Below are 23,612 nucleotides of genomic sequence, written 5' to 3'. Positions count from 1 at the left end.
CCGTTTCTTCTCTTCGCGGCGGCGTCATCTTCTCTCGTCGCGGCCGGATCTTCATTCTTCGGCTCGGCGGATGTGCATGATGACGTCGGTGACGTGCCCCGCGCATGCGCCGGGCCGAAGCAAAATGATCCGGCCGCGACTGAGAGAAGATGGCGCGGCGCCGAAGAGAAGAAACGGAGCGGGTGAGTAAAATATGATTTTTGTCTCCCGCGGATCCGGACGGCTTCCATAGGCTTCAATAGAAGCCCGCGGGAGCCGTCCCCGCGGGAGACCCGCATGAAAATGGAGCATGGTCCAGATTTTTTCATGCTCCATTTTTTTTTAAATCACTTTTATTGACGATCCGCGGGTATTTATCTACCCGCGGGTGGTCAATGCATCCCTATGGGGTGCGGATCCGCGCGCGGGAGAAGAGTTAAAATCCGCTGCAGATTTTAATTCTTATTTTCCCCGTGGACATGAGCCCTTAGATAACTCTATGGAACTTAATGAGGTGTGAAAGCAAGCTACAGTTGTATCTCATTTATCTTCTCCGGACCTAAGTCAATACTACAAATTTATTTATATAGGGTTTATAAAACCATCAAATATAGTACTACATGCCATATGCCTACTGTCTATGAATTCCCTACCTTCCTAATCCGCATTATTCTTATTATAGATAAAATACATAGTTGGATACAGGAGATAAACGTAGCCTTCTATAAATGATAAGAAAATTAAAAATCAAATAAAATGTGCCAGGTCTGCAATAACATTTTTACATAAGATGATTCTTTAATCTTTATGCTTTATAATTCTAGTGTAGCAGAGCTTTTTAAGTGATACTCTGCAAAAAAAGTTGAAGCACTTTCTCTGAGTCACAGAGAGTCATTTCCTCTACAAGTATATGGGCAGCTCTTGAAAACCAGTGTCTTGGAACTAAACAGGCATATGTGGTGAAACAGCTGCTTTTGTCAAGACTCCATGAATCTCCAGAACAGAAAAGATCAGTAAAGCATAATTTTGAATGTGGATATCTTCCCATTTTTAGTATAAGCCGAGTTTATCAGCACATTTAGCACATTTGTTTCTGCTGAAAAAGCCTCCATCGGCTTATACTAGAGTCAAGGAAGGGTTAAAAAAAAACCCTCCATACTCACCTCCCAGCCGGCATCTGTGTCCCCGACGGCATTGCAGCAAGCTGCTTGAATTCCTGTGTTCCAGGCGGCGATGCAGCATGCTGCTTGAATTCTCCCTGCTGTCATCCCCCGCCGTCCTTTCTGCTCGGCTCTGTCAGCTCTGTGTAAGTAAGCGCTGTGATTGGATCGCATGCAAGCTGCTTTAGAATTTTCCCCGCTGTCATCTTCCTGCTCGGCTTTCAAATCCCCCGCTGTCAGCGCTGTGTAAGTAAGGCCTGTGATTGGATTGAGCGCCGGCTGTGATTGGCTGGTGCTCGATCCAATCACAGCGCTTACTCACACAACGCTGACAGAGATGACAGAGCCGAGCAGAGAGGACGGCAGGGGATGACAGCAAGGAGAATTCAAGCAGCTTGCCGCACAGACACAAACGCCGGCTAGGAGGTGAGTATGGAGGGCTTTTTTTACCTAGTATATACTCGAGTATAGTTGAGTCAATAAGTTTTCCCAGTTTTGTGTGGTAAAACTTACTGACTCGGCTTAAACTCGGGTCGGCTAATACTCGAGTATATACAGTACTTTGAGAGGAAGTAGGTCGTCATGATCTTGACATGAAACTCTCCCTTGACATAAAGATGTCCCAGGGGCAGTGTTCCTTGTAATGCCCATCATAATTAGTGATTAGAATAAACCTCACTTACAACTTAAAGGCTATGTACACCTTTGCAGCCCTTGTTTTCTTTAATGACTCTGTCTTTGGCAATGAATACTTTTTATAATTGATTTTCATTAAAAATTTCTGAAATCTGGTCTCTATGCTTGTACTGTTTTCCAAGGCACAGCAGACTGGAGGACTGACAGATTTGCATAATCTGTCAATGAGAGTAAACTGATGGCTGCTTGTCAGTCCCTCCCTACCCTGCTCTCTTTAGTAAAGGTCCTTTTACATGCAAAGACCATCTTTCAAATTGCCGAAAGATTGAAAGATTTAGTGATGTATTTGCATAAAGTGTTAAAGGCTTTACCTCCTTTCTGCTATACGACGTACAGTTACGTCCTGCAGTGTCATGGTATGTATGAAGAGAGATCGCAGTGCCACCTGTTTTCATACAGCGCGGGCACTGGCTGTTTATTACAGCTGACACTCTCTGGCAACAGCTGCAATCAGCCGCATGACTGATCGACTCTATTAACCTTTTAAATGCCGCTATTAATGCCCAATGAGATCGCAGGGAGCCGTGCTGGTGTCATGGCAGCCAGGGGCCTTCTAAAAGGCCCCAGAGCTGTCTTAGCAGACTGACCATCAAGCCATCCCTGTGGGGTGGCTTGATAGACTGCCTGCCCAATAGCAGTTTGATGTAATCCTGTGGTATTTTGTCATACTGCAGGAGGGATCAAAGCATCGCAAGTTGTTGTCCTCTGTGGGGACTGAAAAAAAAGTAAAAATAGGATAAATAAAGTTTCACCAAGTATTAAAATAAAAAGTAATGACAGTTTCTTTAAAAACCCTTTTGCCATATCTATATATATAAAATTGAATGTATGTCTGTCTGCGTGCGTGCGTGCGTGTTTGTCCTTTATGCGCTACTACACCATTCATCCGATCGCCATGAAACTTTGGGAAGTTGTTGAGTACACTCCTGGGAAGATTATAGGCATAGTACAAATATCCTACGATAAATGGCGCGCGAGCGTCGTCGAAAGTTACGCCCCCCCCCCACGTAGATCGAATAAGTAAGCCACCTGCTATTGTGATGTCATCACTGATGTCATCAACATTGGACGCCCTTGAACATGCCCCAACATGTTCTATAAAGCTGCATTGTGATGTCATTAAGGCTCTATTATGACACGTACAGCTTGGAACCACTAGAGCACGCCAGCCAATTACCATTGGAGTTGGAAGTGGGTAAACAAGTACTAGGATATCTTCCTAAGAAGCCACAGCAGCCGGATAAATTGTATGTTCCACCCAACGGCTATTTTATTCAGCCCGCAAGGGGGAAGCAGCGGCCTACAAAATCTCATTCAGGTAGGTAGGTTCAGTTCTTGGAGGTTGGGGAATGCTTATGGGCAAGGCCTTATGTCTCATCCCAACTTAATTCTCTCACTTCCCAATGTCATAGAAACGTGAAATTTGGCACGAGCATTGATTATGTCATAAATAGGAAAAGTTAATGGGTCCCAACTCGATTATTCAATTCAAAGCGCCAAAGAATTAGCGTTCAAATTTTACGTACGGAATCTAATTCTCTCATTTCCTGATGTCATAGATAGATAGATAGACTGTATGCAATAACCCAGATAGATAGATAGATAGATAGATAGATAGATAGACTGTATGCAATGACACGTACAGCTTGAAACCATAAATACTAGAGCACGCCAGCCATTTACAGTCAGTCTCCATTGGAGTTGGAAGTGGGCAAACATGTACTAGGCTATCTTCCCAAGAAGCCACAGCAGCCGGATAAATTGGATGTTGCACACAACGGCTATTTTATTCAGCCTGCAAGGGGGAAGCAGCGGCCTACAAAACCTCAGTGGTCGCTGCTGCCGTCATCTAGATATATAAAAACGAATGTATGTATGTATGTCTGTCTTCGCAGCAACGAGCGACGGGTACGCTAGTTTATAATAAAAGAATGTAAATGATAAAACAAAAATACATATTTGGTATCTCTGCATCCGTAAAAGTCCACTCTATCAAAGTAATGCATTTTGTACCCTCCACAATGAAGGTCGTCCCCACCAAAAAAATGAAGAATGCCAGAGATGCACTTTTTTGGTCACCCTGTCTCCCAGAAAAAATGCAATAAAAAGCGATCAAAAAGTCATATGCAATAAAAATGGTAACAACGCAAACTACGGACAACCCACCAAAAATGGACTCTCGCACAACTATATTGAAAGAAAAATAAAAAAGTTTTTGCGCGCAGAATATGGGGTAGGAAATAATAAAAAAAACGAAATGTCTTTGAAAAAATAAAAGTAGTACAGCAAAAAAAAAAAACTATATAAGTTTTGTATCTTAGTAATCGTACTGACCCATAGAATAAAGTTACCATGTCATCTTTTGCTGTAGTTTGTGTGCATTAGAAACAAGACGAACTGAAAGACGGTGGAATGTTGTTGTTTTATAATTTCGCTCCACTTAAATTTTTTAAAATTTTTCACTACATTATATGGTACATTAAATGGTACCATTGAAAAATATAACTCTTTCCGCAAAAAACAAGCCCTCATACACCGACATCGATGGATAAATAAACGAGTTATGATTTTTTAAAAGGGGAGAAGAAAATGGAGAAAAAAAGTGCCGCGTCATTGAGGGGTTAATGTCCTTTAGCACTTTATCATTTGCATGTAAAAGGACCTTCAGGAGCTGTTTGCAGAGCCCAGCATGTGATTAAACACACTCCAGCTACATAAACAGCTGCTGGTACATTCCATTGTTCTCCTCCGGCTAGTGTAAACATCCTGCATTTTTTTTGAAAGATGGGCGAAAATACATTAAAATGCAATGTATTTGCTCAGTCTTTCAGCAGCTTAATGATGGATTTTATGTGAAGTAAAATCTATTGTTTAAACGAAAAGTGCATGATGCTCACGTATACATTTAACGATTATTGCTCATTTTCGTTGATTCGGACGAATTTTGAGCAATAATTGTTGCATGTAAAAGGACTTTTATAACAGCATGCTGTGAGAGGGGGACATTACATAGCAAGGGATTTTTGAGAAATGACCACTTGAGAGCTTTCTGCAGTGACAGGAAGAAATCAGCACAATAGTCATTTCTAAGTTCATGTGAGTCTTTCACACAGGGAAGTGCAGTCTATGGAAAGATATATATTTCATTTTTTTTATCATAGTCACTCCCAGTTATAAGTACTAAAAGAGGGGCTATTTGACAGTGTTTGTAGATTCTGATAATCTCACCAGCTCCCATGCCCCAGCATGCTGCACCTTCTAGTACTATTTTATTATGCTCTGCTCTCCATCCAGATCATAACTTAGGTTCTGTTTTTAGTGCAGCTCATATCCTACTATCTTTTCATTTGATCTAGAGATAGCACTGTGCTGTAATGAACTACACCAGGCTTATTTGTAATACCAGCACCAATCTTTCCACCAGTAGTAATCAGGAAAACAATAGAAGTAGAGCATTATGTAGTATTCTGTGGGCATGGCTAAACAGCCTCTGTCACAAGAGAGGGGAGGGGGAGCTGAGCTAGTACCGATCAGTGATGGGAATGCCCCTGTTAGTGCAACCAAAACTATTTGCTATACGATATGCTTCTGGGGTCCAAATTCTGAGTTCAAGTTTAAGCCAAGCTCGGGAGAACAACTCTCACCACAACAATACTTAGCATGATTAAAGTTATCTGCTTATGGATTGACAGGAAGCAGTTTCTATAAGAGCACATGCTTCGATTACAATAAGTCAAATCTATTATAATTAGAGATGAGCGAGCGTACTCGGATAAGCACTACTCGCTCGAGTAATTGGCTTTATCCGAGTATCACTGTGCTCGGGTCTAAAGATTCGGGTGCCGCTGCGGCTGACAGGTGAGTCGCAGCGGGGAGCAGGGGAGAGCGGGCGGGAGAGAAGGAGAGAAAGATCTTACCTCCGTTCCTCTCCGCTCTCCCCTGCAGCTCCCCGCTCCGTGCCGGCACCCGAATCTTTAGACCCGAGCACAGCGATACTCGGATAAAGCCAATTACTCGAGCGAGTAGTGCTTATCCGAGTACGCTCGCTCATCTCTAATTATAATTCATTTATTACCATTAGTTATTGAAACATAAACACAATATGAATATGCAAGATAAGGAATTTAACATCTAAAATGCCAAATGCACGCACGCAAGTGCAGAAATATTGTAATTATATCATATATGATTATCTTCTTGAAACACAGGAGTATAGTAAATCTAAACAATAAGTAGTTTAGAGAGAATGTTTAGGAACATATGCTTTAGCTAGACATGCCAGTTTGACCCGCCGGCCAGTCTAAATGCCACATAGCTATCTTCTGGAGCTCTGGCCTTAGTCATTCACTCAAGGCTTATTAAATAACTATTTATTATCCATAAAAGCTCAAGAAAGAAGACAAATGAATGCAATGAAAAGAGACACAGAGGATGGCTACTTGTTCACAAAATGGCTAAGCTTTGAATATAGCATGGAGTTATATTCATTTCATTAACACCCCCTTCCCAGCTACAAATCTCAGTAGAGGACTTGAGGCAAAGCACAGCACATATAAGGCATTTCCAGTGCATCATTTCAAGTGCAACACATAAGTGCATCATTTTTTTCTGTAGTGACTTAGTAAGATATGTGTGTATTGATGTTTCATGCTCAAAGGTTTCCATATCCTTTAAAGAAAAATAAACTAAGTTGAGTTGTGTGATACACCCATTATTGTTCAAACTGCTTCAAGGTCTCTTCTTGATTGACAAGAAGCTCTTCCTAAGAAGGAAAAGTTGGGTTAGCCTCGAAAGGAGAATTAAAGTGAGAGAGAGCAAAAGAAGAAAAGATCCAAGACACAGGAGTTTGGTTGAGGGGACTTGGTGTTGGAACCATAAATGGAAAGGGGGCATATGACTTCACTGTCAACTTTGCCAGAGGTCTGTAGCACATTCTCTATACAGTAATTAAATAGTTCTCACATCAGAAAGTGCAATAATACAGCTATTTTGCTACTGCCATACATTGTATTGCCATCATGCAGTGCCTGGTTTATTTATAGGGTGTTTTGTATGGAATCCCCTGTCCTCACGGGGGGAACCCAAGCCTTTGCAGTTATGAAAATGTTTTTCTTTAAGAAAGTTTAACAATATCTTTTTCAGTTGAGCATAACTATTTTCTGTTAGTCCTACAGTGGGAAAAATGACATTTTGGTTTATGACATGCAGCTTTTGATTTGAAGAGCCGGCCCTGAGCTTGGCATACGTATTCCCAAATCTGTCACTAATTTTCTTTGTAGAAGGCCCTCTGACAGATTTACGATAACTCTATGTGACAACACTGAAACTATTTAATTCACAATTATTTGATTCATGGAGCATTCATCCAGTTGCAGTTTCTTACCATAGAAAACAGTTTTACGTGTGAAGGAAATAAAACATTTGATTAGGATTTAACATTAATTTCACAGTCAGAATATCAACATGCATGTTCATGAAAGTGCTTTGATTATTCAGCTAATCAGAGCCAAATATCATTGAATATTATATGTATAGGGTTCTTCTTAACCTGTAACATAATATGCAGATACGGGAGATGAAACAATACCCCTGCAGCGCCACCTATTGGAAGGCAGAATTCCTGCAAGTCAGTGTTAGACTCTTTATACAAGCCTTGTAACAATTACTGAGAATTGAAAGCCAAGTCAGAATCCATTCACAGACAGCCGTTTCGAGGTCTTTGCCCTTTATCATTGTGCAGTAGGTTTCTGGCTTGGCTAGCGAGAGTCCTGTAACATGAGTGAGTGAGTAGACGTATAGTACTAATTCCAGGTCAAATGAAATATTATTAATATAGACAGGCATAGGAATTTTTTTTTATTTAGGATTTTGTACAAATTTTGGAGCGGTCCATCAGATTTCCAATTGCAGAGGTGTTCACGCACTGCTTCTTGGAGAGAATATTTCTGCTATATGGCCCAAACTGCTCACAGAACAGCTGCACCTGAGTCTCTATGTTTTTCCAATAATTTGGAATTTTGTGTATGAGCTTTACATAGAAATATAGCAAAAATAATGAAGCATTGAATGTTTTTGATGTCATTCACCTTATAAAATTATCCATCATCTTACCTTACAGCCACCCATGTCGATCAGGACCTTTGGTGTCAAAATTCAATGTACAAATTTAAAAGTTGGCAGTATCATTACCCATGAAGTGCGAGTAGTTGTGAGAGACCGCAATGATAATTCACCACAATTTATGCAAAGCAGTTACTTTACAACAGTGAATGAGGTAAGAGTTAAAGTTCATAATGCTATTACTGAATGTGTCTAGGACATTTTCTGTTTGATAAACCTACAATAAGCCTTAGGAACTTTCAAGAAATCTAGCAAAGGTTGTTGGTTTGTCTGCTGATTACTAGAGTTGCATGTTTTCTACACTGATTGTTTTGTATTTAGAAACTCATTGCTAACTCAGTTGACCCTTTCCAATCCAATTTGTATCCTGGTTTTCCTAGGGGGCTTACTTTTTTTCTGATGGTATACAATTGTGCTATCTGCTGGCTAAAGCCAGTACTGCATGAGGTGACACGTTGGATAGGCTCCGACAGCAGAGAGGCTGGCAATATACAGTAAGAGAACCCTGACGGACGTCTTCCAACATCGGAGCTGTACAGCCTTAAATCATAATGTCTTCAGACGTCAGACAGTGGGTCTGAAAGGGTTAATGTACACTGTACTTAATGTTTACTTTCATTCAGTTTAATTTGACTCTGAAGATGGAAGGTTTATTACCAGTAGTTATAAGGGGTCGTTACTTTATGTGAGTCTTCTTGGTGTACAAACCTAATTTCTTGGCAATTACAGCTTTCGGTGATAGACTTGGTTTCTTAATTATCCAAACCGTTCCGATTTTTTTGCAAACCGAGTTAAAACTGTAAAGTTCAAGGTTGTGATTTATTATTTTAATCTCTTATTCCGAAAGATACAAGGTTTTCATATAACTTGTCACAAAAAAAATCTCCATTTACATTAAAACCCCACATTAATCTCCCCTTTTCCCCCATGTTTATGACTTGTTATTGACGTATTTGTGTCATTTAGTATCCCTACTAATTATTTATCTTCTTGTATAAAAAAAAATGTATAACATATTTTGTGGTGGAAATTTAGGCTGTATTCACACCATTTCTGTGGTGCACATTTGGTATGTTTGCCAACGAGTACATGAACTTAAATAACAAAATCCATGGCAAGTAGGGTCAGGATTTTTTTTATGTTTATAATGTAATAAAATGGAGGTATATGCATATGTATAGCTCTTCAGATGTGAACATTGAATATATGTTCAAACATAGCACCTCCATAACACACCTGCTGCATTGGAGTCATATTTGATTCTGAACGTCACTCTCTATATTCAGTCACTTGCTCGCTCATGTTACCTGCACCTCTGAAACAGCTTCTGAATCTGCCCTTTCCTCACTGTGAAGACAGCAAAAACTCTTACTGTCACCCTTATTCACTCTCAGCTTGATTACTGCAACTGACTACTGATCAGTTCTCCCTTCTTCAAATCCCCCCTCCCCCCCTCCATCATAAATGCAGCAGCCAGGTTTATCTCCTTGTCAAGTCACTTCACTGACCCCTCCACTATGTGCCAATCACTGCACTGACTGCCCGTTAAGCATGGAATACAATTTCATCTCATCATTCCCACCCATAAAGCCCTCCACAATGCTGTGCCACCCTATATCTCCTCCGTCATAACTGTCTACCACCCTACCCACTTTCTCCGCTCTGCTAGTGACCTTAGATTACATTTCTCTCCCATCTGGATCTGCCACTTACTACTCCAAGATTTTTCCTGAGCCACATCAGTCCTCTGGAATGTGCTACCCCAGGCAATCAGGTTTATTCCCAATTCCCTAAAACACATCTTTTTAGGAAGGTCTATCCTATTCCTTTTCCATCTACCATGATTCTACACTCCCTCTTGGAAATCTGACACCCATTTATATAACTGCATCCTCCATTGTGCCTCTTATCTGTTCATTCACAAACACAGCTGGTAATAGACTCACACAGCTTTATGTATGTATAGGACGCTATGTGTATGTTTCCTTATAGTCTGTGAACTCTTTAAAACAGGGCCCTCACCCCTATTGTTCAAGAGTGGCATCAGTTTTAATACTGTATGTTTTTACTCAGTTTGTTATGTCTCCTCCAATTTCCAAAGCACTGTGCTATATGTTGGCGCTATGCCAATAAAGATTATTTTTATTATTATTAACAGAGGCATAACTGGATTTTTTAAAAATCAATCTTGAAATCTATTGTAAAATGACTTCTGTTACTTTTTTAAAAGTTCTATGTTTTCTATGGTTAAAAAAACAAATGCAAAAGTTGTACTAAGTAACTTCACTTTGGCTTAAGTGTGGGAAAAAACATGTCAGAGGTTTTCTTTATTCTCTGCTGTGTAAGAGCTGATGCCTGGCTATCCTCTGACAGACAAGCACCAGCTCTCCTTGCCACAGAGACCATCAGCTGCCTTCTAACAAGCCGGTGGTCTCCATAGCAACCTGTAAACAAAGCAGTGCAGGAGTTTGAAAATAGAAGCGAGAGATTGACGGCAGATCGGTAATATCTTTCTGCTTCTTTTTTCAAAGTACTGCACTGTTCTGTGTGGGACTGTGCAGGCAGAGCACACTGCCATAGCTTATGGCAATGTGCCCTGCGGCTTCCATAGTAAAACATAGCCCAGAAATGTTCCGGGCTATATCGCTATGGGCAGTGGAGCTTGTCCCAGAAAACTTCCGGGCGTGCCACTCAAGGGGTTAATATACGGGAGAGATTCTAGTCACATTATCACAGTTATCATGTCTGATATAGTGTCCTTTTTAAGTCGGTCAACAAAATGTAGGCACAATCTCTGCTTCTATTTTCTAATGGGATCTTTTGACATTTTTACTGTTACTATATTATTAAATCACATAGTAAGAGCAAGTCAGATAATACAGTTAATATGTAATAAGGTCATATGCTGGTTTTGATCAGGTTTTTTAGTGCAAGTTTTCAAGCCAAAACAAGAGTAGTTCTAAGGGCCAATCCAGTGCAAATACATTTTTCCATCCCTGCGCCCCTCAGCTGACTGCCAGTGGGACTCTGGAGGTCTACTATGCATGTTCCTTGCACTGCAGCCTCCTGTCTGATACTTATCAGGCATCATCTTGATGTTTAAATTTGTGCTTCACTTTTACTATTCTGTGGAATCAATCCCATAATGCACCAGCACAGCATTACATGAGCAGGTATTGCCTCTACCATCTCTGCTGTAGGGAAAACACTATCATTGTATTTTGTATTCACCTAAATAAGCTATAGACCATAAGTATACAGTTAGGAGGATGAGCTGTTATCTCCTTCATTATAACTGTGTAATCATCATCTATAACTGTGATGGGAGTGTCTGAGGCTCCCCTCTAAAAAACGTGTGAGGTGCATACCATGTAATATCACCACATGGGTTTATGTATGCATTTACTAGTCAGATTTTCAGCATAATGGCTAAGTGAATCTGAGCAGGTCATATTTGACATCCCATGATCACCTGAGGAGTAGGAGGCCTGGCGTTTCAAATAGGAAGGAACCAAAATAATTTTATATACATACACACCTGCCTAGCAATTTGACAGGGTTTTTATTCCTGTCTTGACTGTGGATCTGTGCTGATTATTCTCAGTCTTCATCTGATGGTTGTGGGAATCAGAGCTGGATCTTGGTCTCCTGCTTTTTCTTGTTCATCTCAAGCTAAATAATGTGGTTACTGGTGATAGTTGTATTCTTACTTAGTTGTTTACTTCTGTCCCAGGTAGGGACAGTGAGTGGCCGAGGATCGTGGGTTGGGTACATTGTTATCAGGACGGGACATTCGCTATAGGCAGGTATGCTTTCTTATTATGAGTCATACAGGGAAAGTTCCCCTCTCCATCCGTTATTCCACATGCTACCTGTGGTGGTTTATTTTCTTTGTTCTACTGTGTAAACATAACCTGGGAACTGTTCGGGGACTGGTTTCATTACCGTAAATACCGGCGTAGAAGACGACCTTTTAATCCCGGAGAATTTTCTCCAAAGTCGGGGGTCAACTTATACGCCGGGTATAAGCAGTAGAAGAGAAAAAAAAACAATACTCACCTCCCGCCGCGTTCTGCGGTGCTGCTGCAGACTGTCGCTCCCTCCTCCTCGCCGACAGAGCATTGCTTTCTGGATGCGGGGCTTGAAATCCCCGCCTTCAGAAAGCTAATGCTGGGATTGGCTAACTCAGGCGGCGTCAGCCAATAAAAGCTGGCACTGCATTAGCCAATCACAGCCATTCAATGACATCATTTTTTCTACACTGTATTCCCGGCCTATAAGGCGACAGTTGGGGGGTCGTCTTATACGCCCAGTCACTTTATATGCCGGAATATATGGTACACCCTAGTCAGATGTGACATTATATATATATAATATATGTGAGTTTATTTTATATGTATGTATGTATATATATATATATATATATATATATATGGCGAGCAATAGTATTTAGTAGTATTTGTTAAGCAACTTGTTTTTGCTTTGAAGCTGAATCAAAAAACCTGAACATAGCTTAGATGCGTGTGGGCACCCCAAGATATGTTCTTAATTAGAAATATGCTGCAAATGCATGTTATATATAATTTACATTTTATAGATATTTTTTTTTACCAAATAACATATCATTTTTACCTATAACCAAATATAACGGTACTCAGGCAAACTTTGGTCAGATAGAAACACGTATACTTAGTGCATGAAAAGTCCAGCGCATGCAGTATAGAATCCAAGCTAGTTTATTTGTATTTTAGCATTGCTGTGATTAAGAACAGTACTGTTTGTAATTAGAGATGAGCGAGCACCAAAATGCTCGGGTGCTCGTTACTCGGGATGAAATTTTCGCGATGCTCGAGGGTTCGTTTCGAGTAACGAACCCTATTGAAGTCAATGGGCGACCCGAGCATTTTTGTATATCGCCAATGCTCGCTAAGGTTTCCATTTGTGAAAATCTGGGCAATTCAAGGAAGTGATGGGAACGACACAGAAATGGATAGGGCAGGCGAGGGGCTACATGTTGGGCTGCATCTCAAGTTCCCAGGTCCCACTATTAAATTTTTACCTCTGAAAAGCCCTCATTAGCATTGCATACCTTAGCTAAGCACCACACTACCTCCAACAAAGCACAATCACTGCCTGCATGACACTCCGCTGCCACTTCTCCTGGGTTACATGCTGCCCAACCCCCCCCCCCCCCCTGCATGACCCAGTGTCCACAGCGCACACCAAATTGTCCCTGCGCAGCCTTCAGCTGCCCTCATGCCACACCACCCTCATGTCTATTTATAAGTGCGTCTGCCATGAGGAGGAACCGCAGGCACACACTGCAGAGGGTTGGCACGGCTAGGCAGCGACCCTCTTTAAAAGGGGTGGGGCGATAGCCCACAATGCTGTACAGAAGCAATGAGAAATCCAATCCTGTGCCACCTCCATCTGGAGTTGCACACGTGGGCATAGCAATGGGGAACCTATGTGCCACACACTATTCATTCTGTCAAGGTGTCTGCATGCCCCAGTCAGACCGCGTTTTTTTTATAAATAGTCACAGGCAGGTACAACTCCGCAATGGGAATTCCGTGTGCACCCACAGCATGGGTGGCTCCCTGGAACCCACCGGCTGTACATAAATGTATCCCATTGCAGTGCCCTGGACAGCAGAGCTAACGTCAGATTAAATGCAAGTGGGCTTCGGCCCACACTGCATGCCCCAGTCAGAGTGGGGTTCTTTATAAGTAGACACATGCAGTTACAACTCCGTGTGGACCGACAGCATGGGTGGGTGCCAGGAAGCCACCGGCGGTACATAAAAATATCCCATTGCATTGCCCATCACAGCTGAGGTAATGTCATGTTAAATGCAGGTGGGCTTCGGCCCACACTGCATGCCCCAGTCAGACTGGGGTTCTTTAGAAGTGGACACATGCAGTTACAACTCCGTGTGGACCGACAGCATGGGTGGGTGCCAGGAAGCCACCGGCGGTACATAAATATATCCCATTGCATTGCCCATCACAGCTGAGGTAATGTCATGTTAAATGCAGGTGGGCTTCGGCCCACACTGCATGCCCCAGTCAGACTGGGGTTCTTTAGAAGTGGACACATGCAGTTACAACTCTGTGTGGACCCACAGCATGGGTGGCTCCCTGGAACCCACCAGCGGTACATAAATATATCCCATTGCAGTGCCCAGCACAGCTGATGTAACGTCAGCTTTAATGCAGGTGGGCAAAAAATTAATTGGAATACACTGTAGGCGAGGGCCCCCAAAAATTGGTGTACCAACAGTACTAATGTACCTCAGAAAAATTGCCCATGCCCAACCAAGAGGGCAGGTGAAACCCATTAATCACTGTGGTTAATGTGGCTTAATTTGTAACTAGGCCTGTAGGCAGCCCAGTTAAAATAAAAATTGGTTCAGGCGCAAGTTTCAACGCTTTAATGAGCATTGAAACGTATAAAAATTGTTTACAAATATGACTGAGCCTTGTGGGCCTAAGAAACATTGCCCGTTCGGCGTGATTACGTGAGGTTTCAGGAGGAGGAGCAGGAGGAGGAGGATGAATATAATACACAGATTGATGAAGCTAAAAGGTCCCCGTTTTTGATGGTGATAGAGAATGATGCTTCCATCCGTGGGTGCAGCCTACGTATTGTTTAGGTATCGCTGCTGTCCGCTGGTGGAGAAGAAAAGTCTGGGGAAATCCAGGCTTTGTTCATCTTTATGAGTGTAAGTCTGTCGGCACTGTCGGTTGACAGGCGGGTACGCTTATCCGTGATGATTCCCCCAGCCGCACTAAACACCCTCTCTGACAAGACGCTAGCCGCAGGACAAGCAAGCACCTCCAGGGCATACAGCGCGAGTTCAGGCCACGTGTCCAGCTTCGACACCGAGTAGTTGTAGGGGGCAGAGGCGTCACGGAGGACGGTCGTGCGATCGGCTACGTACTCCCTCACCATCCTTTTACAGTGCTCCCAACCACTCAGCCTTGACTGGGGAGCGGTGACACAGTCTTGCTGGGGAGCCAGAAAGCTGTCAAAGGCCTTGGAGAGTGTTCCCCTGCCTGTGCTGTACATGCTGCCTGATCTCCGTGCCTCACCTGCTACCTGGCCCTCGGAACTGCGCCTTCTGCCACTAGCGCTGTCGGATGGTCCTGTGGTATAGCATCACTCTCGAACCCCTTTCCTCTTCGGGTATGAGAGTGGAAAGGTTCTCCTTATACCGTGGGTCGAGCAGTGTGTACACCCAGTAATCCGTAGTGGCCAGAATGCGTGTAACGCGAGGGTCACGAGAAAGGCATCCTAACATGAAGTCAGCCATGTGTGCCAGGGTACCTGTACGCAACACATGGCTGTCCTCACTAGGAAGATCACTTTCAGGATCCTCCTCCTCCTCCTCCTCCTCCTCCTCCTCCTCCTCCTCCTCCTCCTCCTCAGGCCATACACGCTGAAAGGATGACAGGCAAGCAGCATGGGTACCCTCAGCAGTGGGCCAAGCTGTCTCTTCCCCCTCCTCCTCATGCTCCTCCACCTCCTCCTCCTCAACGCGCTGAGATATAGACAGGAGGGTGCTCTGACTATCCAGCGACATACTGTCTTCCCCCGCCTCCGTTTCCGAGCGCAAAGCGTCTGCCTTTATGCTTTGCAGGGAACTTCTCAAGAGGCATAGCAGAGGAATGGTGACGCTAATGAGTGCAGCATCGCCGCTCACCATCTGGGTAGACTCCTCAAAGTTTCCAAGGACCTGGCAGATGTCTGCCAACCAGGCCCACTCTTCTGTAAAGAATTGAGGAGGCTGACTCCCACTGCGCCGCCCATGTTGGAGTTGGTATTCCACTATAGCTCTACGCTGCTCATAGAGCCTGGCCAACATGTGGAGCGTAGAGTTCCACCGTGTGGGCACGTAGCACAGCCGTCGGTGCACTGGCAGATTAAACCGATGCTGCAGGGTGCGCAGGGTGGCAGCGTCCGTGTGGGACTTGCGGAAATGTGCGCAGAGCCGGCGCACCTTTCCGAGCAGGTCTGACAAGCGTGGGTAGCTTTTCAGAAAGCGCTGAACCACCAAATTAAAGACGTGGGCCAGGCATGGCACGTGCGTTAGGCTGCCGAGCTGCAGAGCCGCCACCAGGTTACGGCCGTTGTCACACAAGACCATGCCCGGTTGGAGGCTCAGCGGCGCAAGCCAGCGGTCGGTCTGCTCTGTCAGACCCTGCAGCAGTTCGTGGGCCGTGTGCCTCTTCTCTCCTAAGCTGAGTAGTTTCAGCACGGCCTGCTGACGCTTGCCCACCGCTGTGCTGCCACGCCGCGTGACACCGACTGCTGGCGACGTGCTGCTGCTGACACATCTTGATTGCGAGACAGAGGTTGCATAGGAGGAGGAGGAGGGTGGTTTAGTGGAGGAAGATACACCGCCGCAGATACCACCACCGAGCTGGGGCCCTCAATTCTGGGGGTGGGTAGGACGTGAGCGGTCCCAAGCTCTGACTCTGTCCCAGCCTCCACTAAATTCACCCAATGTGCCGTCAGGGAGATATAGTGGCCCTGCCCGCCTGTGCTTGTCCACGTGTCCGTTGTTAAGTGGACCTTGCCAGTAACCGCGTTGGTGAGGGCGCGTACAATGTTGCAGGAGACGTGGTCGTGCAGGGCTGGGATGGCACATCGGGAAAAGTAGTGGTGACTGGGAACCGAGTAGCGCGGAGCCGCCGCCGCCATCATGCTTTTGAAAGCCTCCGTTTCCACAAGCCTATACGGCAGCATCTCCAGGCTGATCAATTTGGCTATGTGCACGTTTAACGCTTGAGCGTGCGGGTGCGTGGCGGCGTACTTGCGCTTGCGCTCAAACACTTGCGCTAGCGACGTCTGGATGCTGCGCTGAGAGACATTGGTGGATGGGGCCGAGGACAGCGGAGGTGAGGGTGTGGGTGCAGGCCAGAAGACGGTAGTGCCTGTGTCTTGAGAGGGGGGTTGGATCTCAGTGTCAGGTTGGGGCACAGGGGGAGAGGCAGTGGTGCAAACTGGAGGCGGTGAACGGCCTTCGTCCCACCTTGTGGGGTACTTGGCCATCATATGTCTGTGCATGCTGGTGGTGGTGAGGCTGGTGGTGGTGGCTCCCCGGCTGATCTTGGCGCGACAAAGGTTGCACACCACTGTTCGTCGGTCGTCTGCACTCTCAGTGAAAAACTGCCAGACCTTTGAGCACCTCGGCCTCTGCAGGGTGGCATGACGCGAGGGGGCGCTTTGGGAAACACTTGGTGGATTATTCGGTCTGGCCCTGCCTCTACCCCTGGCCACCGCACTGGCTTTTCTAACCTGCCCTGCTGCTGCACTTGCCTCCCCCTCTGAAGACCTGTCCTCAGTAGGCTTAGCAAACCAGGTGGGGTCAGTCTCCTCATCGTCCTGCTGCTCTTCCTCCGAATCCTCTGTGCGCTCCTCCCTCGGACTTACTCCAATTACTACTACCTGAGTGATAGACAACTGTGTCTCATCGTCATCGTCCTCCTCACCCACTGAAAGCTCTTGAGACAGTTGCCGCAAGTCCCCAGCCTCATCCCCCGGACCCCGGGAACTTTCAAAAGGTTGGGCATCGGTCACGACAAACTCCTCCAGTGAGAGAGGATTCGGAACCATTGCTGCCTATTCTGGGCAGGGGCCCGAGAACAGTTCCTGGGAGTCTGCCTGCTCCTCAGAATGTGTCATTGTAATGGAGTGAGGAGGCTGGGAGGAAGGAGGAGCAGCAGCCAGAGGATTCAGAGTTGCAGCAGTGGACGGCGCAGAACTCTGGGTGGTCGATAGATTGCTGGATGCACTTTCTGCCATCCACGACAGGACCTGCTCACACTGCTCATTTTCTAATAAAGGTCTACCGCGTGGACCCATTAATTGTGAGATTAATCTGGGGACGCCAGAAACGTGCATCTCTCCTAATCCTGCAGCAGTCGGCTGCGATACACCTGGATCAGGAGCTCGGCCTGTGCCCACACCCTAACTTGGGCCTCCGCGTCCTCGCCCGCGTCCACGTCCACGTCCTCTAGGCCTACCCCTACCCCTCAGCATGGTGTATTACCAGTAGTGCAGAAACAGAACGCTGTAATTAAATGTGCCGCTTATTGGCCTGTGGTTGGAGGCTGACTTCGCTTACGGAACGCACAGCAGAGCCAGGAAAGAATTTTGCGCAAGCCTGCTGTAACACTTAGCTGGCTGCGTATTAATTAGGACTACTACCCCCAGCAGAGACGCAGTACAGTCAGGACGGTCACAGGCAGCCTAAATAGAATGTTTTTTCCCAAATTTTTTTGGAAAAGCCCACTGCCTATATAGACTGTATACGTCTTTTACCTTTTTCACTGTCCCTGCCTCAGCACTACTGGCCCTATACTATGTAAAATTACTGCAGACTGTTTCCCTCTGGACAGGATGACAGCGGTGATGTAACGGCCAACGCAGAGCCAGGAAAGAATTTTTCGCAAGCCTGCTGTAACACTTAGCTGGCTGCATATTAATTAGGACTACTACCCCCAGCAGAGACGCAGTACACTCAGGACGGTCACAGGCAGCCCAAATAGAATGTTTTTTTCCAAATTTTTTTGGAAAAGCCCACTGCCTATATAGACAGTATACGTCTTTCACCTTTTTCACTGTCCCTGCCTCAGCACTACTGGCCCTATACTATGTAAAATTACTGCAGGCTGATGACGCAATGCTCTGCACGGCCGATATACAAAAAAAAAAAAGTGCAACACTGCAAAAAGCAGCCTCAACAGTACTGCACACAGTCAGAAGTGGCCCTAAGAAGGACCGTTGGGGTTCTTGAAGCCTAAAATCAATCCTAACACTCTCCCTATAGCAGCTCCGGCATCAGCAGCACTTTCCCTGATCTCTGTCAGAATGCATCTGTGGCGAGCCGCGGGAGGGGCCGATTTATATACTCGGGTGACACCTGATCTCCCCAGCCACTCACTGCAGTGGGGTGTTATAGGGCTTGAACGTTGCAGGGGGAAGTTGTAATGCCTTCCCTGTCTTTCTATTGGCCAGAAAAGCGCGCTAACGTCTCAGAGATGAAAGTGAAAGTAACTCGAACATCGCGTGGTACTCGTCTTGAGTAACGAGCATCTCGAACACGCTAATACTCGAACGCGTATCAAGCTCGGACGAGTACGTTCGCTCATCTCTATTTGTAATGCATAAGAGGTTGTGGACCAGGGTCTGCTGCCCCCAGATTTTTATTGTGGTATATAAATAAACTGTCTTAGATTTTATCCTGCATGTGCTGGATTTTTTATGTTCTATATACAGTATATCCAATATACCCTACAGAAGTACTGACGACACTCTTTTTTCCCTTGGCTGACGCTATTCACACACAGTAGTGTGTAGCCCTGTTTAAAGTCAAAAGACTATTTTGTTTTCACTGTAGTGGAATCTGATTTGATTGTTCTAAGTTGCTATTTCCATAACACAAAAAGCCTATTCTAGCGCTTAAAGTATTATAGAGATTGAATCCTTAGAAGAGTTTGGAATTGTATTCAGCACAAGGACAGAACATAATGTTTTGACACAGGAAGGTGTAAGTATTAATTCCATTATCCTTGCCTTAACAATTACGGTCTGAAATATAATGGTGTAAAGTTCATTCAGTGAATACCCCATTGCTCTTTGCAGGGTTGACTTCAAGCCATAGGTGATCAGTAGTGCTGTGAAAGCATCAAGAGTCTACTTTTTTTTTGCTTTCACTGTTTTCTGCTTTGAGCTTTTAATTGAAAAAAAAATCACATTTTTACATTGTAATTAGAGATGAGCGAACGCGTTCGTCCGAGCTTGATATTCGTGCGAATATTAGGGTGTTCGGGATGTTCGTTATTCGTAACGAACACCATGCGGTGTTCTGGTTACTTTCACTTCCTTCCCTGAGACGTTTGCGCGCTTTTCTGGCCAATTGAAAGACAGGGAAGGCATTACAACTTCCCCCTGCGTCGTTTAAGCCCTATACCACCCCCCTGCTGTGAGTGGCTGGCGAGATCAGGTGTCCGCCTAATATAAAAGTCGGCCCCTCCCGCGGCTCGCCTCAGATGCCTGGTGAGTTAGATGAGGGACAGTGCTGTTTGTACCGGAGCTGCTGTAGGGAAAGAATTGGTAGTTAGTGTAGGCTTCAAGACCCCCAAAGGTCCTTATTAGGGCCACTGATAGCTGTGTGTTGGCTGCTGTTAGCAGTGGCAATTTTTTTTCTCAAAATCGCCTCTGCAGAGCGTTGCACCCGGCATTAGGGACAGAAGTGTTGGATAGGCAGGGAGAGTGTTAGGAGTGAGTGTAGCCTTCAAGAACCTCAACGGTCCTTTCTAGGGCCATATTTAACCGTGTGCAGTACTGTTCTGGCTGCTGTTAGCTGTGCTGCATATTTTTTTTCTTCTCAAAATCGCCTCTGCAGAGCATTGCACTCTCCATTGATACTGCAGGGAAAGAATTGTGTAGGCAGGGCCACAACACAGTTATTATTCATTGAATATACGCAGTGCGGCCTTTTGCTTGTAAAACAACTGAAAAAAATAGTATTTGTCCAGCCTCTGTCCGTCCTAAAGGGCTGTGGACACGTGTGAGCTGCGTGTACAACGTTAAAAAATCAGACGCACCCAGCTACGCTTTACTGCTGGCTTCGCCATTTGCTTTCCTTAATTGGGAAAAAAATACCTGCTCTGCCAGAGTTATAATAACTCTGCTACCCTCACGTTCTGTGACACATTAGCAGGGACACAGCACAGTTATTAAACTTCTCATGTTCATTGAATATACGCAGTGCTGCCTTTTGGTGGAAAAAAACTGAAAACAAATCTATTTGTCCTGCCTCTGTCCATCCTAAGGGCTGTGGACACGTGTGAGCTGCGTGTACAACGTTAAAAAATCAGACGCACCCAGCTACGCTTTACTGCTGGCTTCGCCATTTGCTTTCCTTAATTGGGAAAAAAATACCTGCTCTGCCAGAGTTATAATAACTCTGCTACCCTCACGTTCTGTGACACATTAGCAGGGACACAGCACAGTTATTAAACTTCTCATGTTCATTGAATATACGCAGTGCTGCCTTTTGGTGGAAAAAAACTGAAAACAAATCTATTTGTCCAGCCTCTGTCCGTCCTAAGGGCTGTGGACACGTGTGAGCTGCGTGAACAACGTTGAAAAATCAGACGCACCCAGCTACGCTTTACTGCTGGCTTCGCCATTTGCTTTCCTTAATTGGGAAAAAAATACCTGCTCTGCCAGAGTTATAATAACTCTGCTACCCTCACGTTCTGTGACACATTAGCAGGGACACAGCACAGTTATTAAACTTAGATTATTCATTCACTAGAGGCAGTGGGGCCTTTCGTTTTTCAAAAAGGGAAAAAATTATATTTGGCCTGCAGTCTTGCGCCAATTTATTTCCTGCCTGTGAAATCAAATCACTGGTAATACAGCATGGTGAGGGGTAGGGGTAGGCCTAGAGGACTTGGACGCGGCCGAGGACGCGGAGGGCCAAGTCAGGGTGTGGGCACAGGCCGAGCTCCTGATCCCGGTGTGTCGCAGCCGACTGCTGCGCGATTAGGAGAGAGGCACATTTCTGGCGTCCCCACATTCATCGCCCAATTAGTGGGTCCACGCGGGAGACGGTTATTAGAAAATGAGCAGTGTGAGCAGGTCCTGTCCTGGATGGCAGAAAGTGCTTCGAGCAACCTATCGTCAACACGCAGTTCTGCGCCGTCCACTGCTGCAAATCCGAATCCTCTGTCTGCTGCTCCTCCTTCCTCCCAGCCTCCTCACTCCACTACAATGACACCTGCTCAGGAGCGGGAACACTCCCAGGAACTGTTCTCGGGCCCCTGCTTAGATTGGGCAGCAGCGGTTCCTCTCCCACCAGAGGAGTTTATCGTCACTGATGCCCAACCATTCGAAAGTTCCCGGGGTCCGGGGGAAGAGGCTGGGGACTTCCGCCAACTGTCTCAACAACTTTCTGTGGGTGAGGAGGACGATGACGATCAGACACAGTTGTCTTGCAGTGAGGTAGTAGTAAGGGCAGTAAGTCCGAGGGAGCAGCGCACAGAGGATTCGGAGGTAGAGCAGCAGGACGATGAGGTGACTGACCCCACCTGGTGTGCAACGCTTACTCAGGAGGACAGGTCTTCAGAGGGGGAGTCAAGGGCATCAGCAGGGCAGGTTGCAAGAGGCAGTGCGGTGGCCAGGGGTAGAGGCAGGGCCAGACCGAATAATCCACCAAGTGTTTCCCAAAGCGCCCCCTCGCGCCATGCCACCCTGCAGAGGCCGAGGTGCTCTAAGGTCTGGCAGTTTTTCACAGAGACGCCTGACGACCGACGAACAGTGGTGTGCAACCTTTGTCGCGCAAAGCTCAGCCGGGGAGCCAACACCAACAGCCTCACCACCACCACCATGCGCAGACATATGATGGCCAAGCACCCCACAAGGTGGGACGAAGGCCGTTCAGCGCCTCCGGTTTGCACCCCTGCCTCTCCCCCTGTGCCCCAACCTGCCACTGAGATGCAACCCCCCTCTCAGGACACAGGCACTACCGCCTCATGGCCTGCACCCACACCCTCATCTCCGCTGTCCTCGGCCCCATCCAGCAGTGTAGTTCAGCGCACCGTCCAGCCGTCGCTTGCGCAAGTGTTCGAGCGCAAGCGCAAGTACGCCGCCACGCACCCGCACGCTCAAACGTTAACCGTCCGCATAGCAAAATTCATCAGCCTTGAGATGCTGCTGTATAGGGTTGTGGAAACTGAGTCCTTCAAAAGTATCATGGAGGCGGCGGCCCCGCGCTACTCAGTTCCCAGTCGCCACTACTTTTCCCGATGTGCCGTCCCAGCCCTGCACGACCACGTCTCCCGCAACATTGTACGCGCCCTCACCAACGCGGTTACTGCCACGGTCCACTTAACTACGGACACGTGGACAAGCACAGGCGGGCAGGGCCACTACATCTCCCTGACGGCACATTGGGTGAATTTAGTGGAGGCTGGGACAGAGTCAGAGCCTGGGACCGCTCACGTCCTACCCACCCCCAGAATTGCGGGCCCCAGCTCGGTGCTGGTATCTGCGGAGGTGTATGCTTCCTCCACTAAAGCACCCTCCTCCTCCTCCTCCTCTGTCTCTCAATGAAGATGTGTTAGCAGCAGCATGTCGCCAGCAGTCGGTGCCGCGCGGTGTGGCAGCACAGCGGTGGGCAAGCGTCAGCAGGCCGTGCTGAAACTACTCAGCTTAGGCGATAAGAGGCACACGGCCCACGAACTGCTGCAGGGTCTGACACAGCAGACCGACCGCTGGCTTGCGCCGCTGAGCCTCCAACCGGGCATGGTCGTGTGTGACAACGGCCGTAACCTGGTGGCGGCTCTGCAGCTCGGCAGCCTCACGCACGTGCCATGCCTGGCCCACGTCTTTAATTTGGTGGTTCAGCGCTTTCTGAAAAGCTACCCACGCTTGTCAGACCTGCTCGTAAAGGCGCGCGGCTCTGCGCACATTTCCGCAAGTCCCACACGGACGCTGCCACCCTGCGCACCCTGCAACATCACTTTAAGCTGCCAGTGCACCGACTGCTGTGCGACGTGCCCACACGGTGGAACTCTACGCTCCACATGTTGGCCAGGCTCTATGAACAACGTAGAGCTATAGTCGAATACCAACTCC

At 46.3% G+C, this 23,612-nt stretch overlaps 1 protein-coding gene across 1 annotated transcript in view; it reads left to right on the top strand.

The window, feature by feature from the left end:
- Nucleotides 1–23,612, top strand: part of PCDH15 (protocadherin related 15) — a 1,187,477-nt gene that overhangs the window by 160,713 nt on the left and 1,003,152 nt on the right. The window contains exon 5 of the mRNA XM_066601652.1: nt 7,954–8,109. Within this exon, the coding sequence (XP_066457749.1) occupies nt 7,954–8,109 (156 nt within the window). The remainder of the gene's footprint in view (nt 1–7,953; nt 8,110–23,612) is intronic.

Source organism: Eleutherodactylus coqui, chromosome 4, assembly GCF_035609145.1.
Source record: "Eleutherodactylus coqui strain aEleCoq1 chromosome 4, aEleCoq1.hap1, whole genome shotgun sequence".
Classification (NCBI taxonomy): domain Eukaryota; kingdom Metazoa; phylum Chordata; class Amphibia; order Anura; family Eleutherodactylidae; genus Eleutherodactylus; species Eleutherodactylus coqui.
This window is presented reverse-complemented; position numbering and strand designations above follow the sequence as displayed.